Source organism: Manacus candei, unplaced genomic scaffold (assembly GCF_025592945.1).
Source record: "Manacus candei isolate 608988 ecotype Guabito, Panama unplaced genomic scaffold, ASM2559294v1 h1tg000018l, whole genome shotgun sequence".
Taxonomy (NCBI): domain Eukaryota; kingdom Metazoa; phylum Chordata; class Aves; order Passeriformes; family Pipridae; genus Manacus; species Manacus candei.
In genome coordinates, this window is record NW_026138066.1 from 2638887 (window position 1) to 2656584 (window position 17698).

General features: G+C 37.7%; 2 protein-coding genes across 12 annotated transcripts in view; one reads left to right on the top strand and one right to left on the bottom strand.

The window, feature by feature from the left end:
* Positions 1-4390: 4390 nt before the first annotated feature.
* IKBIP (IKBKB interacting protein) lies at positions 4391-13139 on the bottom strand. 4 transcript variants are annotated; one of them, XM_051784823.1, is made up of 5 exons: positions 12956-13086; positions 11339-11567; positions 9598-9715; positions 8128-8704; positions 5255-5441 (listed from the first exon to the last, which is right to left on the bottom strand). In XM_051784823.1, exons 2-5 carry the CDS (start codon positions 11530-11532, stop codon positions 5437-5439), a joined length of 894 nt encoding a protein of 297 aa, XP_051640783.1. In that variant the 5' UTR covers positions 11533-11567; positions 12956-13086; the 3' UTR covers positions 5255-5436. The 4 variants fall into 4 exon arrangements, with proteins under 4 accessions (XP_051640782.1, XP_051640783.1, XP_051640781.1 ...); XM_051784822.1 differs by lacking the exon at positions 8128-8704 and having other exon boundaries at positions 4391-5441; XM_051784821.1 differs by lacking the exon at positions 5255-5441 and having other exon boundaries at positions 5770-8704; positions 12997-13139.
* A 116-nt stretch (positions 13140-13255) lies between these two features.
* Positions 13256-17698, top strand: part of APAF1 (apoptotic peptidase activating factor 1) — a 44918-nt gene continuing 40475 nt past the window's right edge. For 4 of the 8 annotated variants that reach the window (XR_007904117.1, XM_051784800.1, XM_051784798.1 and 1 more), the window contains exons 1-5: positions 13444-13861; positions 14634-14775; positions 15069-15258; positions 15903-16100; positions 17103-17286. Coding sequence is in view for 6 of the 8 variants with exons in the window: in XM_051784800.1 (XP_051640760.1) it covers positions 13821-13861; positions 14634-14775; positions 15069-15258; positions 15903-16100; positions 17103-17286 (755 nt within the window). In the remaining 2 variants the exon portion in view is untranslated. Of the gene's footprint in view, positions 13386-13439; positions 13862-14633; positions 14776-15068; positions 15259-15902; positions 16101-17102; positions 17287-17698 lie in introns of those variants that run through there. The other 4 variants (XM_051784799.1, XM_051784804.1, XR_007904118.1 and 1 more) reach the window with 4 other exon arrangements.

Sequence of the window (17698 nt, forward strand, 5' to 3'; positions counted from 1 at the left end):
TTGAATTGCTGCCTTTCAGAATGTGGAATAAAATCTAAAACTTCTCCATTTCCCTGTCACCAGGACACTAGTAAAGGCACTCTTAGAGTGGCTGGTATCTTAACTGTGTTACACAGCAAAGTCAAATTCCCTAAGTCTAAACAAAACATTTGTGCAAGTACTTTGGTGTTGAATTAGAATTATTTAATGAGAAAAGTATATAAATCTTGTTTCCTCGTAGTGAGTGGGAAGCTTTGAAGTTATTAATGAGTCATTAAATGCTTCTAAGAGCTTTCTTGGGGAAGAACCTTTAGTATGACTTGATCTTGTATCAAGACCATAGATGTTAAATCAACTTTTGAAGTTAACCTATGTGTGTGGTACAACTTGTTAGAAAAAAACAGTATCAGTTTTGTGTACCAAATATCAGTTTCTTTAAAAGCATATTTTAACTCAGTAGATACTTCTTTGTTTGCTGTAAAACATCTCAAGTTCCTTCTAATTCTGGGGGAAGTGAAGCACTTCTGTCAAATTTTAAGGCTGGCAGAAGAGTGAGACAAGCTTGGCTCATGCAGTGAGGTAGCCTGATTGTCTAACAATCCAATGCTGAGCTACATTTCACAAGACTGCTTCTTGTTCTATATGTTGAGCAAAATCGCACAATTTTTCCCTAGAATAGGGTCAACGTTGCACAGTTGTTTTGTGCAGTAATAGGAGAATCTTAAGTCTGTTTTCTCACTGCTCAGGGGTAGACCTGAAACTGTCCTTGTAAAGATGCTCAGATTTATCAAAGTAGATCTGAGACTACAAGAAGCAGCCAGCAGTTCCTCTTCTGTAACTGAGAAAGGGAAAATATACATAGCGATCATTGCAGTGTTGTGTTTCAGTGGAAAACTCAAGAGGGGGAGAGAATTGTCTTGCAGGTGCTGGCTTCATTGACATTCAGCCATGGGCTCGTTCAGATGCTTGTTCGGAAAGGGTTTGACATATAAAACGTTGTTTCTTAAAGTTTCTTAAAATACCTGCTGGTATTTTAAATAAGCTTCAGTGGGAAAAACGTAGTATTAAAATGCATTTAAAAGGTCAACTTTGTCATTGATAACTGCTTTGTGCATAATGCCTGGTACGTTTTCCGAAGTCTGGGAGGCTGGGGCGTGGGAGCAGTGGTGCTTTTGATGGACTCGCTCTTCCATTGCAGGGCAAGTCCTGTATCGAAAAGGAGCACTCCATTTTGAACTTGGATAACTCCAGACCCATCACTAAACCCCAAAGTGCTTTGTAAAACATGGATTATATATATGCTGCTTGTGTATATTTTATGAATGACAAAACGTCCTTTCTTGCTGGTTTTGGAGCTGAGTTTTCTGGTTTAAAGCATATAGTTACATAAATTTGGAATAACAACTCCATTCACACACAGTATTTGTATGAGGTTGTACCACAGATCAAATGTGCTGATACTTGCTGAAATGTTTGTTGCATATCATTTTAAAATGGGCTGTAATAATACAAATAGTTGTAATTAATTTACATTTCTATATAGAAATGATGTAGTTCACAGTGAAAACAATAAACATCCTGCTTTTTTATAGCAAATATGAGTACCCTGGGGAGATGAGCTTAGTAGCTATGTGGCTTTGTTACAGAATACGATTTTTGTAACTCCAGATGATGGGGAGAAAGATGTTGCTAGCAGGAAATTCTTGGCTGAGCAGGTGTTCTACTGTCTAAAAGTAGATTTTAATGTTTTGGGATTACTTTGCTCATGTAATTTTTCATTGTTGATTATTTGATGCTGTTGCTGGCTTTTGAGTTGTTTTTTTCCTTGCAAGTTGCTGACAAGAATATTAATTGACCAGTTTTGTGCCTACAAACTAAATTAAAAGCAAAGATCTCCTGAGTGTCACCACAGGTTGGGCTCCATGGGATGATCTGTTTTAAGTACCATAGCTGTAATTTTCATTATTATCTGAATCTCTCAATCACTTGGTAAAATTGGAGAGAGTATCTTTGAGTGACCCTAGAAACGAACTTAGTAAGGGGTTGTAGTTTTCCTGAGCTGATAACTCTCCCCATCACTGACAGTACTAAAATAAGGTGAGTAGCAGACTGCTTTAAATTTTTGAAAAATACTTCACTCTCTGTCTCACCTTTTCTGCTGTAGAAAGAGCTTTGCCTTTGTCCTTAGGGCAGTGTAATTGCAAAACTACTCTTCAGTTTTTTTGGTACAGTGGAGGTGTGTGCTTGAAGGGCAAATGGAGATTTGTAATACTTGTGCAGATTATGGCAGAATTACTGATTGCTCTCCTTATGTATGAGGACAACATGTGGATGTGCCAACATTAGATCGAGATTTTTTTAAAATATTTTTTTGAAGTAATCTTTATGACTTAAATTTTTTCTCTTGCTTGCAGCAGGAAAGGTTTCTGAAAGGATCATAATGCTTTAGACCTGCACTTCCTGGGAAGGAAGGGTGGGTGGTCTGCATACATCTGAAGGGAAAGGGAAATTAATGGTCCTGAACTTGCCATAGAGACCATGCACAGGGCCGTCTACTCTGCTTTTTCTTGGTAGATGTGTTCTAGAATTTGGAGGTTATTCATCCGGGGGTTGAAATCCATGGTTGTTTATCCTGGCTTATTTTCTGGTTAATGTTCCAAGGAGAGAGTGCTCTTTTCATGCAGACAGACCTCTGTTGTGTCAAGAGTGCTCTGATTAACTGTGCGGCTGGAGCGTATTTTCCACATCACTTGTGTAGATAGCACTCTGCTGGTTGTCCAGTTCTGCCTCTCCAGGTTTTTGCTGGCTACTGACGACAAATGGTGCATTCATAATGTTGAAAACTAAATAAATTAAATTACTGTAGCCCATGATGCTGTTAATCCACTGGTAACTGTGAACTGCATCGTATGGGTCACAGTGAAAGACGTGCAGAGTGCATTTCTCACTCCGCTGTATCTGTGTTCCTTTTGTAACCATGTCTGTTGTGCCAAGTGCTCTCCTTGATGCAACATCAGCTTGCACACTAAAATAACCAAAATGGAGTTGGTGGATCACTGAAGAGCAGGCTTTAATATACAGATGAGATATATTTATTATGTAATCCTCAAACTCTCATGGTGTATGTGCATATATATTTTTTGAGGTATATACACCACATGCTTTAGCATGGCTGACCATTCTGGCTGTTGATTTTTCTGTCTCCTTTAAATGCCATTTGGTTATTTTTAGGGGCTCACTTAAGAATTTTGTGAAAGAGCAAAGGGTCAGGAGTTGGTAAAGGGTGTCTGTGGATGCTTTCTAGAAGCATTTGTCTTTTGACAGGTTTATTTTTGTGGTCTGTCAGGTGGACTGGAAAGGGGTAAAAAAAATTGGGAGGTAGCAACAGACGTTTACCAAAAAGAGGAAGATTTTAAATGAAGTATTTGAGGTTGACTGAGGGCAATGAAGGGGTATGGAAGACCAGCAACATGAAGCTGACCAAAAGATATGGAATGCTGAATGAGGATGAGAATGGTGAGGGAGAGGAATGGTTATATTTTCCATTCAATCAAGAGTCTAGTAGCTGCAAGATGTCCAGGTATGACCAACTAAACAATTGAGAAGTTATAAAGGCCTTACCATATACTGACACTTCTTGATATAATTCCATTTACAGGGATTTTTTGAGTTGCTGTATTGCTCCTAATAGGTTTTTATAGTAATTTTTATTCCTATTTAATGTACTTTCCCCCCTGCCCTTCGTCTGCTAAACCCATTCTCACTATGTTGTTACTTCAGTCTACTACCTACAGCATTTTCAAACGTCCCAGATCTCCTGTTTTTCAGCACAGAAATGCTGCCATTGGCTCATATCAGTGTAGCCTTTTGGGATGTAAGTAGCTTCTCTTTGCAATTCTGCTACTCACTATAGTATTTTGCAGACTAAGAAATAACGAATGAATAACTGTTAGGATTCCTGAACAGACACCGTGACACTGGTGATAAAGCCATCAGCAGGGTTAGTAGGTCTCTCAGAGCATTGTCCCTATAGAGATTCTGTGTTTTAAAGATGAATGGTGCTGCACAGTAATTACGATTTACAACTATAAAGCCTCACAGGAAACCTTATACAATTTACTCTATCTAATTGCATGACAAACTCTTTGCAAGGCATCAGCAATATTTCTGGGCATTGCTTGCTTCACTGCATTTACCTCATTAAATATTATTAAAAAAGAAACCACTTTAGTTTACAAAAATCACAGACTGAATATATTGAGACAAATTGCTATTGCTGTTTGACTAACTCTTGTTTTGCTGGAAGCCACAATTTTATTTCCTCCTTTGGAGCAGGAAAGGAAAACTGAAGATCTGTCAGTCTTGTGTCCCGCTTTCTTCATGAAAGCAAACTCCAAAGCTAAGAACATAATTTTGTGTTTTAACACTGCTTTATTGTACAAAACAAGCAATTTATTAAATGTAGCATTTGTCATTCTTCAGAAAGAGAAATACATGCAGAGAGACATGGTTTTTGCTCACTTTATAAACTTCTCCCTTGAAATCAGTATGACTTTTTCCTGTCCTTTTCAAAGGAATAGGACAAACCTCAAGTTTGAGTGTGCTTCTAAATGAAGCCTTTAAATATTGTCTGTCTTCTTAGTACTGCATGTGATGAAGTTAACAACTCCTCAAACACTATTCTTTAGGCAGTGGCCTTTCAATGATCAGTTCATGTCTGAGATCTTGGTTATTTCATCTTTCACATCCTTGATCTTGGTTTGAACTCTTGTTAGATTGGCCAGTTTCTCATTCAGTAAAGCAATTTCCTTTTCCCGTCGTAGTACCTCCTCCACTAATCTTCCTATTCTCAGCGTTAGGTCATTTATTAATGGCTCCAAGACAGCAAACTCCTTTTTAACTTTGTACATCTTGGGTTTTAAATCATTTGCAAATGTAACCGTCTTCAGAACTTTTGCTCTGTCACCTTCAAGATTCAAAAGTCTATCTGAGTGCTTGTTAAAATCACTCCTTAACTCAGACAATGCCATCTTCATTTGCTCGATTTTTCTTGCATTACTGGATGCCAAGCTTTGTATTTTTGTACTTCGGTCAATGCTACTGGTGAGGAGGTCACCTATATTTTTTACTGTCGTCTTTTCACCTTTTTCTACCTTATCTTCTAGTGCTTGCAAAGAATCTGTCAGTGCAGTCATTTCTGAGACTAGGCCTGAAATGCGCCTTATGTCAGTTTTTACTGTCACGATTGTCAACGTTATGTTTTTTGCTACAGAAGCTGCATTCTGTTCAATGCTTGAAACTGCATGATAAAGGCTTGTTAAATTCTTCTGCAGTTCTTCTTGTTTTCTAATTATGCTGCTAGACCATGTTTTCATTGTATAAATATCTTCCTGCAGATGCTTTATGTGAGAAATTATTTCAAGATCTTCCAGCTGTTCCATTAAGTTCCAAGTCTTTTCACACTAGAGGGATACAAAAATATATCTAGCTTAACAACTCACATCATAATTCAAGCTATACTCAAATATCTTACTATTCTGATATTCAAATTGAGTGCAAATCCTGTCTCTAGGAAATCAGCTTCTGTTGCAACACAACCAAATTTTTTTTTCCTGACAGTATACATAAAAAATGTTACTACTTTTTCTGTTACAACAAAAAATTACAGGAAGGTGCTATATGACTTTCCCACATGACCTCTGAAAACACAAGTCATCAAATGCAATCTTTTTCCATTTATAGGAATTTTTGTAGTAAGTCTCCCTAAAAGCTACTTTAATGAGAGAACACTCATGCTATTGTTGGATTTTTGCCTGGATTTGCTAGTTCACTTTTTTTTTTTAAATGACTGGTTCTTGGTTTTCAAATTTGAGAGGAAGAAAGGAAAATATGTGAGTGATACTATCCTGTTCAATCCCTAAAAAGTCAGGGTAGAACTTGGAGAGAAAAAAACCACTAAATGGGCAAGTTGAAACACATTCTAAGAGGCTATCATTAGTTTCATATTAATCCTTTTCTAGACGCTAGCAGTAAAAATACCACCAAAGAAACAAATACTTTTAGCTCTTCAATAGTGTTGGTCATTCCTCACTAGCTCAGAACTGTCTGCTCAAAAGCAGAAGACCAAAATTGTGGAAAGTTGTGCTTGTTTCCTAGCTAATGCCCTCTAAGGATGAAGATTTCCTGTTCAAATTCCTGTACATTCAGGTTTCAATAATGTTAAGGTTGACAGTCTAGCCACCCTTCCCCAAAAAAGATATGAAGTAGAAACACTATAACTAGAACACACTTCAGAAAAGTATTTAAAAAACATTTCTTTACAGAATAGTTTTTCTTAATGGGACATGGAACACTAAAGTATTTACTCTGTACCCTTTCCAAAGGAGCAGTTTATTTTGAATTAGATTATGTACCAGGACAGGACAATTCACTACAATGTATTTTTATTTTGAATATGACTGTAAACAGACACAAATTGATACATAAGCAATAAATATATGAAACTGATACAGCTTTATAACATTGAGAAATGCTGGTTTCATAGTCTCTTGAATGGGCACTTATACCTCTTTAGTGAAGATTTCAGTGGAGTTCTAGAGAAACAACTGTACAAAACCAGAATAATTTAACTTAAGTCTGATTAAGTCATAAATATTGTGGGTTCACACTGTTTCAACTAAGCAAACTACTTTCCTGAGTTCCGAAATACAAAATTAGCAAGATATAAATCTGTAGACAAAAAAATGATATTATCCCTGAGATCCACATTTCAATGAACAGCTATCAGGCCTATTAGATAATATGTGTAAGTAGATCTATGGATAAACTGGATATTCCCTGATCCCAAGTACTTAACTCTGTGGATTTCATTAATTACTTTTGCAGCTCTTGGTTCAGCAAACTTTGGGAAACAATGTCAGTGGCACTGTTAATTTTTTTTCCCTTTGAAATGCAAAGCAATACCAGATATATAATGTAATGCCTAATAGAGAACATTCTACAGAATAAAAGGTTAAAATTTGTTTATAACAGCACCAAAACAAACAAACAACCCCCAAACTAATCCAGTGACTGATCACACCAAACTTGTAAATTAAATGATGGAAGAAGAATCTAACAGGAATATCTGTTAATAAGAACTTTAGTCTATATGTAGTTCAGTGACTTCAATGGCAGAACAAAGCAATGCCAGTGATTTTAGGACATTTGAAAAGGCTGGAAATGAGGTCTAAGGAGAATATTTTCATGGGGTCAAAGAAATAAATGATAGCACCAGCTGCTATGTAAATACCAGCTGCCTATAAATACAAGACAACGTTCTCAGTAGGGGATTCTTCACTAGTGTTTTCTGTAATGCTGTAGTAGCTAAGCTTCAGCTGTTAAAAATGTACTCAGTGCTTTCCTGCACATAATAAAATACATAGATCCCAATAGCAATTCTCACATTGAGAAGCCTGTGCCATAAGCCCCAAACCGTTATGGTATACAATACATTATAGGAAGGTACATGTTTCTCTACTGAGAAATACGTGATTAATTGTTCATTGTGTTACAAGTCCATGGAAAATAATACAAAAAGTAATAACAACAGAAACTTAAGTAGTGAAAACTAAAAATATTAGGGTTTTTTTTCCTTAAATCTAAACACTTTGCTTCAAATTCCTTAAATGAAAAGGATCTTTTAATAAATAAGCTGAATATAATCCTTAAGTTAAGAAAATATTTCTTTCCTTTTTCAACACAGTATGGCTTGTTCTCTAGCCTCTTTATTATAAGTTTGCCTTTCAGGCTAATCCAATGTCTGTTTAAATTAATGACATATCCTTAACATACACTGAAATCACATTATTTAAAATAAAGTGCTTTTTCATCAATGAAAAACCTAAGTCCAAATTTACTTATCCCCCTTCTGGTCATCTCCTAAGTTACAGCTTTCTAAAGTTACTCCTTTTGCTTTTGAAGATACTGTTATGTCAGGCACTACTGTTTCTAAAGCTGCTATTTCATGTTGCACTTTCAACAAGCTGCCATTGTACTGTATGCCTTCGAGAACCTTTTGCATCGCCATTGTATCAGAAACTGTTTTCAACATATTATTTTCCACAGTGAACAGCTGTGTTGTCAAGTCCTGTATCTTTTTCTCCATACCTAGCAATTCACTTGACAATCTAAGAATGGAATGAATAGCATTTTCAATTGTTGGCAAATGAGTCTTGCACTCCTCAATTTTAGGTTCATAGTTTGCAAGTTTCTGATTCAGGTCCGTGTCCTTGGCTACCAGACTATTCTGTTCTTCTTCTAGCTTTTCAACTGCCTTTGCATGCAAGTCCAACTTGTGTTCAACTCTAGAGAATTCATCATCTTCTTGCGTTTTTACTGTTCTAATATTTCTGGCTGTACTGTCTTCCAAATCTTTTACTCTTTCTGAAAGGGATTTAATTCTTTGGTCGACTTCATTAATTTGGGAAGTAACTTCTGTGTGTATGAACTTTGCTTCAGATTTTAAACCACTAGTGTTTGTATTCATTTCATCCAAGCTTCTTCTCCAGGAATTTGTAACATTTTGGAACTTCTTATTAATGCTCTGCATCTTTAGAGAAAGAGTCTGTTCATTGTTCTGAATATCATTTATGATGTTATGAAGAGAAGATATTTCCTGCTCAAAATCAGTCATCACAGAGATGGATGAAGCAGCTTCTTGCAGGACACTTTCAGAAGACGCAAGCTGCATTTATAACACAAAACAATGTCCGTGTCTACTTAACAAAAGTAAGAATAGAAAACAATTTCCATTTATTTAAGAGAGAATAAAGTCCCTTAAAAGCCACTGTACTTGTTACAAAGGACCTATATGATTTTTTTCATATTTCATCTTTAAAATATTGTTGATTAACCTATCACGAAAAGCTCAAGTAAAAAGGTATGTCTATTGTTGCATTTCTATAGAATATATGCCATTTTCTTTTTTGTCAATCCCTTGTCTCCATGTTTGTTTTTTGCGTGTAGAATACAGTAAATGCCATGCAACATTTTGCAATCTTAAGTGTAGCATATAAATATCCAAATTACATCATGTATAAGTGACATCATTCTGAGATCAGTGCTAAAACAAAATAACTGGCATAAGCCATGCTGTGATCCCATCATTATCTGTAAGGTACTGGGGATAATTTGGCAGTCAGCACAAGTTTTCTACTTGATAATGTCACACATCATAATATTTTTTCATTGTTTTATTTTCTTATCTATCAGTTCATTATGTTTTCATGTTATTAGAACAGGTCTACTGCATAAAAATGCCTGTAAATTTTCTTCAAATCAACACATGTTGAAATCATACACAAAAAAGTACTGGTAGACTGAAGGACGTGCATCAATGTAAGTTTTTAAAAATAGTTTAAAAAATAATACTGAGATAAAACCACTACATCTACATACTTGAACAATGGCATGGATAGACTTGTTTTGTCACATGAAATATTCTCTAAAGGCCTATTCACAGGCAAGTAGAACACATTATGAAAATTTATTTTAAAACAGAAAAATTAACAACAACAATGTAAAATGATGGTAAATGTTCACGAGAGATTTTCCAATTAAGATGTTAATGACTATTACCTTTTCAGAAATTAAATTTACTTTATTTTCCACATCCAGGATTTTTTCAGCTTCTTGCTGTAAGAAATTGTACTTTCTTTCCATATCAGTAAATTGAACTGACTGCCGAAACAGAAACCTGCAAATTGCAAGTAAATAAACAGAAAACGTAACTACATAATTAGCAGATATTAAGTGTTCCAGGACCTGATTCACAGCAATTTGTTACTGGAGGGATTTCTATTCACAGAATCTGCTAGATCAATATGTAAGAGGAAAAAAAAAATAAAAATCAGGATTTAATGAAGTTGATCTGTCTACATACTGGAGTTATCTTCCAAAAGAGGCAGGAAAAGAAGGAAACATCCATAGATGTCTTCATTTTTACTTCATTTTTTACACTGTACTGCCATTCAAACAGAAAAAATGTCCAGAGTACTGGCACAAGAAGACTGTCACACAGTCATGATGCACTGCCTCGCAAGATATTTTATTGATGAAGCATTATTTAACTGGTGGAAATAAACCACACGCACAGAAATTTGGACTTTCTTACAAAACATCACAAAAGCATGCATAGAAGTCTTTGAATTTAGAAAGGCTAGTTTCCGTTTAATTGTAACCACCCAAGAACACAGGGTGGCAAAGCTCGTACAGCTACTGTAATGACAATGCCAGCTGTGAACAGGCAGTGAAGATCTCAATCCTGTACTTTATACATATTCTAGATTCATTTACTGTGAACTTGGATGCTTTCTGAACTTTGTCTAATTAAAAAGGCAATGAGACAACCAAGCAAAAACCCCTGCATTTTGCTGGATGCTTATTAATCCCCAAACAAGGTCTTTTGAAGACTATGCAAGGGTCCTCTCTGTATTAGAACAATTTTATCTAGAACAACAGAGCTTACTTCAAATACTTGTGCTTTCATAAATTTATACTTATAATTTATGGTAAATTAATTATTATTTACAATTAGAAGTTTCAAAATACATAAAATGTTCTGTAAGATTAAGTTAGGCAATAAAAGCTATAGACAGATATATGCAAAAGAGACATAGACATACATAAAACAGTAAGCAGAAGCATAAGTAATAATTTTATTCTACATTGTTCTGTTTCACAAAAATTTAGATAATGAAATCTAGGTGACATCAACATAAAAAATTTATCTTAATTTTCGGATTGATGTCTAGAGTGAATAACCTAAACTAACTGCTGGCACTAGATTTCTAAGAATTTCATCATATCATTTTTGCATGAAGCTCAGTTTCTGATGGAACTAAGGTACTGATGCTGATAAGATATTCTAAAACATCTTTAACGAAGGTATTTAACCTTTACTTGAAGACTCCACCTGAGGAACAATTACCACACTGCTGAGCAATTTATTTACAGAAAACTCTGTTTCATTTCTACTGTCTATTTATGACCTGCCAAATGAGCCTTGTTGTACTTATTGGCAGATTAAGCTGCTCTTCAGTTAGATGTAGCCTCCAAAGCAGGTACTTAAAATTCATGAAGGCACCTTTTAAACTTTCAACATGACATAATAAATTGAGCTTCTGTTATAACTTACTGTACATCCATATTTCCATGCTTGTGAATACTGCTATTCTTTTCTTGATCTTTCTGGCTTTAACAAGTTTATGTAGTCACTTAACTCAAGCATGGCATTCAAATATAAATCATACAGTCTGTGACTGAATACCATACAGAATACAAAAGAAAATATTAAAACCCGCTTTAGAGGGTTACCTACCAGGTCACCACCAGGCAAACAGCAAGGGAAATTATGGTCAAGCTTGTCCGTGAGTCCACCCAAAAGGAACTCTGATTATAGCTCGTCCTGGGATTTGTCAGCTTCCCATAACTACTTTTCTTCTCAATGTTTTGTGAGCCTTCATTGGTCTTAGACGAAGAAATACCTTTTTTCCTTTGCTTAACTTCAGACATTTTGTGGTTTTAAAAAGCAGAAGCAAAAGAGAAAGCTAGGATAAAAAACAAACCCAAAAAGGACTACTTAACTTCTAATCATTCTCAAACATAAACTTTCACCCTTAAAGTATACAAATACACGCCTAAAAATGTTTCTTTCAGTGTTTACTATGTTTCTTAGTTATGTGCACTTTTGTAAAACGTCACAAGACTTTCATTTTGCCTTCTATAGCATAGAGCCCACCTTTCATATTTTCTAAAACCAAACTCTTCAAGCTTTAGCTAATTTCACCTTTCCAGAAATATTTCATCTGGAGTAGAATAAGAAATTTTAAAGATATACTGAAAATCACAAAGACTAAAAGCACATTTCTTTTTGTAGTTGATGACTGTCACAAGATCATCAGCAATTTCACTAATGGACTTGTGTTTTACTTGTAGATTTTTTTTTAAATAATTATTACCTATACCACATTAAAAGGGGAAAGTTATCTTTTTATTTTAAAAAATGAAATTGCAAGTCAAGCTTTAATTTAGAAATAGTTCTATTGTAATGATTTCATATCATCCGTAAAATCATAAACATCAGTTAATAAAAGGTCAATAACAGAAAAATTCAGAAGATTAATTAAATTATGCATCTAGATCAAAGAAAAGCTACAACTTGTTCTAAATAAAATTAAGGTCTGAATAGAAACAAGTAATCTTCAGCCTCATATTTTACCAACCAAGTGGAAGTACAGAGTGGAATTTTTAAGCCTAAAATCTTCCACAGTACTGCTCAAAATAGACTTGATCCTTGGTGGATTTGGTTTAGCACATTTTGAGACAAAACTGTTGTGCTGCTTTTTGGATCACTTTGCAGTATTGCCGCTTAGTCACATATCAAAATATAAATATTTATAGACACTTGCATAGTCACATACAAGCGTAAAAAATATTGTTTAAAATCTAATCTGTCATAAGAGCAGGTAGCTTAGGGCAGCATGCTCTGAATTTGAAGTACGTAGGAAAAAACACCTCTTAAACTCAAAAAACCTCCCCAAAACAGAAAACCGCTATTTTATAACTTTTAAGACACTTTGAGATTGAGAGCATTACGAAGTTAAAGTAAAAAAAAAAAAAAAAAGATATCTGAATGGTAGTTAAGGAAATAGTTTAATACAGAAAAAAACCCAAAAAGCCCTGCTTTAAAAGGACGGGTTCAGATCGCAGAGCGGTGCGGTACAGAGGGATGAACCGCAGCTTCCCAGAGACCCTCCCGTGCCTCCCTCCCTCGGCTCCGGCCGCCCCAGCCCTGCCCGCGCTGGGTCACGGACACTGAGCGCGACCGCCCGCCCCCTCCCCTCCAGAGCCCCCACGTCCCTCCCCGCAAACCCGAGCACCCGCCCGCCCCCGGGGACGCCACCCCGCCCCGGCGACCCCCAGCACCCCGCGCCACCTTCCCCGCTCCCTCCGGCCGCCGCCGCGCTCCTCCATTACCCCGGCGCTCCAACGGCCTCAGCTGCAGGGCGGAGGGGCGGGGACGGCCGCGCTGCCCCGCAGGCACCACGTTTACAGGCCGCGGAGCCCCTCCCCTGGCCGGGGCCGGCGCATCGCCTCCCGGTACGCCACGTCCGGCGCCCGCCGGCCGCCGCCGCGGGAGCGATCTGGGCACACACAGCTGGGCACACAGAGCTGGGCTCCGCGCAGCGCCGGGCTTTGCTGGACGCGGGGCTGGGCAGCAGCAGCCCGGCCCGGCCCGGCCCTTCCCCGCCCCCGGTCCCGGAAGGAGGAAGCGTGGCGGCGCCGCCTCCGCAGTGGTCGCGGGGCAGTGGCGTCTCCGCGGGGCCAGGCGGGGACTCGCTGCCGGGGTCCGCGCTGCCCGCCAGGTGAGCGGCGTAGCGGAGAGGGTGGGAGGGACGGACCGGGCCAGGCCAGACCGGGGTTTGCCTGGGCGGGGTGGGGGACAGCGGCGACGGGCGGGGGGTCTGAGCGCTCCCCTTTCTGTTTCCCTCTCCGGGCGGCGGATAACGGCGGCTCGGGTGTGAGCTTTTGTTTTGGGTGTTTGTGCGGCGGTTTCTTTTGTATTCGCTTCACACGTGGCTTCATTATTGTTGTTATTGGTATTATTATTATTATTTTGTTTGTTTGTTTTTTTGTTTGACCTGGACGATTTTCGGCTGGGGAGCTTTCGCGTCCCCGTTACCTCAGCGGTGCGGTGGGATAAAGGTGGGGGGAAGGCTTTCCTGATCGCGTAATTTTCAGTGAAAGTAGGGAATTCTGCCGGTACGGCGGAAGAGGCGCTCCAGCTTATCCAAAGGCAGATGTTCTACCCAGCTCCTGAAGGAGGGAGCAATCGGAAAAGGTGAATGCTTCTGCCGGCACCTGCGTAGTTGCTCCATGGAGGAGTTTGAACTTGCTTACGGAGCTTTCTGTCAGGAGTGTGATCGGAGAGATAATTTTGGTCACTGGGGACTCTCAGGGGCAACTGATGGGTAATGGAAAACCTTTACGTTATAGACAATAGTTTTCACCTTCTGTTGGCTTCAGACATGTGGGGGTTTTTATGACATAGAGGAAGAATGACAGTTTATAGAATTGGGTGTCAGATCAGTATATATATCAATATAGCAAAGTCATTGGTAGTGTTGGGCACTCCATCTTCCATCATGTGTCACTATTTATATGCTTCTATGGCATCTTGAACTTGGAGACAACAATTAGTTTATCTTGTGTGATGAGACCAGTCCTCTTTCTCATCCTGTTGTCCCAGTCGCATGATCCAAGGACTTGAAAAAATTGAGAGATGTAGTGGGTACTGAGAAAACCTTTTCATAGAGACATTTAGCAAGTTTCTAGTATATGAGAAGCTTGCAAAGTCTGTGGTTTTGTAGCTCCCAAGTGTTCATAAACATAAATTCATAGAAATGGGGGAAAGGACTCAGACTCTTTATTTTCAGAATTAAGAGTACGTATCAGGTACTGTACATATTTTCCACTAATGCAGCTGCTTCACTACTCTTTTGGACTTTAAAACCAAAGTTCCTAAGCTATTTTAAAACTTCTTTCCTTATACTTGTAAATTATGTTCCCATTCTTACTTGACTTCTCCCCCCTCTCCCTTTTTCACACGGAAGGAACATGGATGTCAAGAGTAGAAATTATTTGCTTATGAATCGCCAAGCATTGGAAAAAGACATCAAGACTTCTTATATTATGGATCGTATGATTTCTGACGAAGTGCTAACATTACAGGAGGAAGAGAGAGTGAAACAGCAGGTAGAGTCATCTTTCACTGTTCTTTATCTTCCTAGTGTAGTCACATGCTTTACCATCCTTCTTAAAAATAGGAATTTCTCTCTATCTAATTCCTGGATTCATCAAATGAATCCAGCACACAGTTTTTATTGCACTTCATAAGGTCAAGTTAAGGGCTTGGTCAAGTTAAAGGCTGTTTCTCTAACTGTAAATAATCTATAATTGACAGAGTTTGACAGAGTGATAGATTAAATGACTTCTAAGGTCTCTTAGTTTTGTATAATACATCTTTTAATGTTTGGATTTTTTTCTAGAATACACAGAAGGAGCGAGCAGCCATGCTAATAAACATTATTCTTACAAAAGATAATAATTCATATAGATCCTTTTATAATGCACTGCTTCATGAAGGGTACAGAGATCTTGCTGCACTTCTTCAAGATGGCATCCCTGCTGTCTCATCTGGTAACAGAAAGAGTTCAATGGATGGAATGACTTCATATGGTCAGTGTAACTACAGCGATCCCTGTGCTTGAACGTAAAGACAAGTTGCCTTGTGGAGTTTTGGAAATCTTACTCAGATAATAAAAGTTTACCAGTGTAATATGCTACTCCATATGGCCACAAAGTGGACAGATAAAGTGTACATTTTCTTTCCCGCTATGCTATCTCAGCTTAAATCAGTGGAAGTCTTGCTTGGACCACGGTGCTGTGCTGTTAAGTGCCAAGTAAAAGCCTTACACAGCATCCTTTTTTTCTGCTGCATCCATAGGGTGGTAACTTTTTGCTGAGAAAGTGACTTGGTTGTTGGTGTAGTAATGTTGAGCTCCTGTGTTGGCCACAGTTTCCACTGGAGCTGTTAATTATCTTTTAACTTCTAGGGATTGATGTAACTAGCTTACCTCATGTGGTCGTTAATTGGAATACTGTTGTAGGTGGGGGGCTTTTAAGTAATTTATTTCTAAAGAGTAATTTTTTTTCAGTCTTTCATGTTGTGAGTCCAGCAGTTTTTAGAGCATTTTTATGGGACATGAGGTGGGGAGGGAGTCCCCTAGTTATTTTGGGTGAGCAGTTGTTTGGTTGGGTTTGAAGAGGCATCGCATTTAGAATTCACTTTTTATTTTCATGTTTCTTGTTTCTAACTCTAGTGAAGACAGTTCTCTGTGAAGGAGGCGTACCACAGAGACCAGTTGTGTTTGTCACTCGGCCGAAACTGGTAGATGCTATTAAAAAGAAGCTGTACTGCTTGGGAAGTGATCCAGGCTGGGTCACAGTTTATGGAATGGCAGGCTGTGGGAAGACTGTTTTAACAGCAGAAGCTTTAAGGGATCATCAGCTCTTGGAAGGTACTTTTAGAAAAATATCTATATTTTAATAAAAATTACTGCAAGTATACACGTTTTGGACATATATGGTGCAATATCGTATGTCATCTTGAACATGATTCAGGTTTCTAAATTCCTTAGTTGCTTCTGGAATATTTGCTTACAACATACAAGTTTCATGACCAGTTAGTGCTCTGGGACCACTAAGTATTTTACTAGTTTATGGAAAAAGTTTTGAATAGCTTTTCACCTTAGAATCTGCTTTGGTTTATGATAGTAGATGCATCCTTAATTAACTTGAAATTTTTATTTCTGTTAATGAAAAATATATAAGTAGTTATATTCCTTTTGGACATAGCTGATAAAGTCCTTAGACTCCTCTTTTAAAAAATCTTGCTCTGACTTTTGCATAAATTTTAACAATGGCAGGCATTTGTGGAATGCTTACAGTAGTATCACCTTAGCTTAAAGCAGATCATAAATGAAACTATTTAATGGTATTTTTCTTATTTTATTTATTTTTCCCTGCATAGTACACTAGGAGGAGAAAGTAGGACTTGGACATTAAAAAAACATGATGTAGGGATAGATACCACAGCATCTGCTGCTACAGCTGACTCTTCTAGATGTCTTCTGATGACTGTTTTGGGATCGTTTTTACATCCCAAACTCTGAACTTCTGCTGTAATACAGGGCTAAAAATATAAATACTAAGTTAGACTACAGAAGAGGTTGTTGAGGGACAGGCAGGAAGACATGTACAAAGGAGGGACAGCAGTATCAGTGGTGGTGTGAAATTTCTGTGGGAATTTGCCCTACAGAGCCTGTTCCTTTAAAAATAAACAATAGTAATCTTGTAGAATCATCCTTTGGTGTTAATACTAGAGTTGCAAGGATGGCTTGCAATAGACTTTAGAGGTTTATATTTTAATTAAAGTTGAATTCTCGATTGCTATTGTAAGCTGCTATTAAATATTTCTGATGTTAAATGTATAGCGCAATTAATATTGCTTTTATTGTTAGATTACTTTCCAGGAGGAGTTCACTGGATCTCTGTTGGAAAACAAGACAAAGCAGGGCTCCTAATAAAACTTCAGAATCTCTGTAGTAGATTAGAACATGACTTGACGCTTTCACAAAGGTCACCACTTAACATTGAGGAGGCTAAAGATCGTCTTCGTTTGCTGATGTTGCGCAAATATCCCAGGTGATGTCAGTAAAATCAAACAGTATTCTTTTAAAACTTTGCAGACTAACTTCGATCTAATAATCTAAGGTGTCTGTGTTGTAGTTACGTGTCTCTGTGATGTGTATTTTTTTTTTTTAACCAACTTCCTAACTTAAACTAATTAGGCTTCTGCTAACAAAATACGTTAACCGACTGTGCAGGAGTCATATTTGCTTGAAAAAGTATTAGTTGTTGAATAATGAAAGTAGGGAACAAACCACTGGAAATAAGAATTGCTCTCACTTTCATTGTTCTCACTGTGTGCATATAGTGCTTTACTGATATGTGAGGATCATACAGCAGAAAAAAAGGATGTGTATCATTGCAGAAATATTTTCCTTTCCAGAACAGCTGATGTCTAAAAAGTGTTTGGCCTAGAGGTACTAAAGTG

Bases quoted from the DNA above. Each gene is read 5' to 3' on its own strand.
- IKBIP (XM_051784821.1), bottom strand. From the start codon at position 11,532: ATGTCTGAAGTTAAGCAAAGGAAAAAAGGTATTTCTTCGTCTAAGACC. The intron at 9,716-11,338 runs GTAGGTAACCCT...TGCAATTTGCAG, and splicing joins GTTTGCCTGGTGGTGACCTG to GTTTCTGTTTCGGCAGTCAG. The intron at 8,705-9,597 runs GTAATAGTCATT...TTATAAATGCAG, and splicing joins TAAATTTAATTTCTGAAAAG to CTTGCGTCTTCTGAAAGTGT.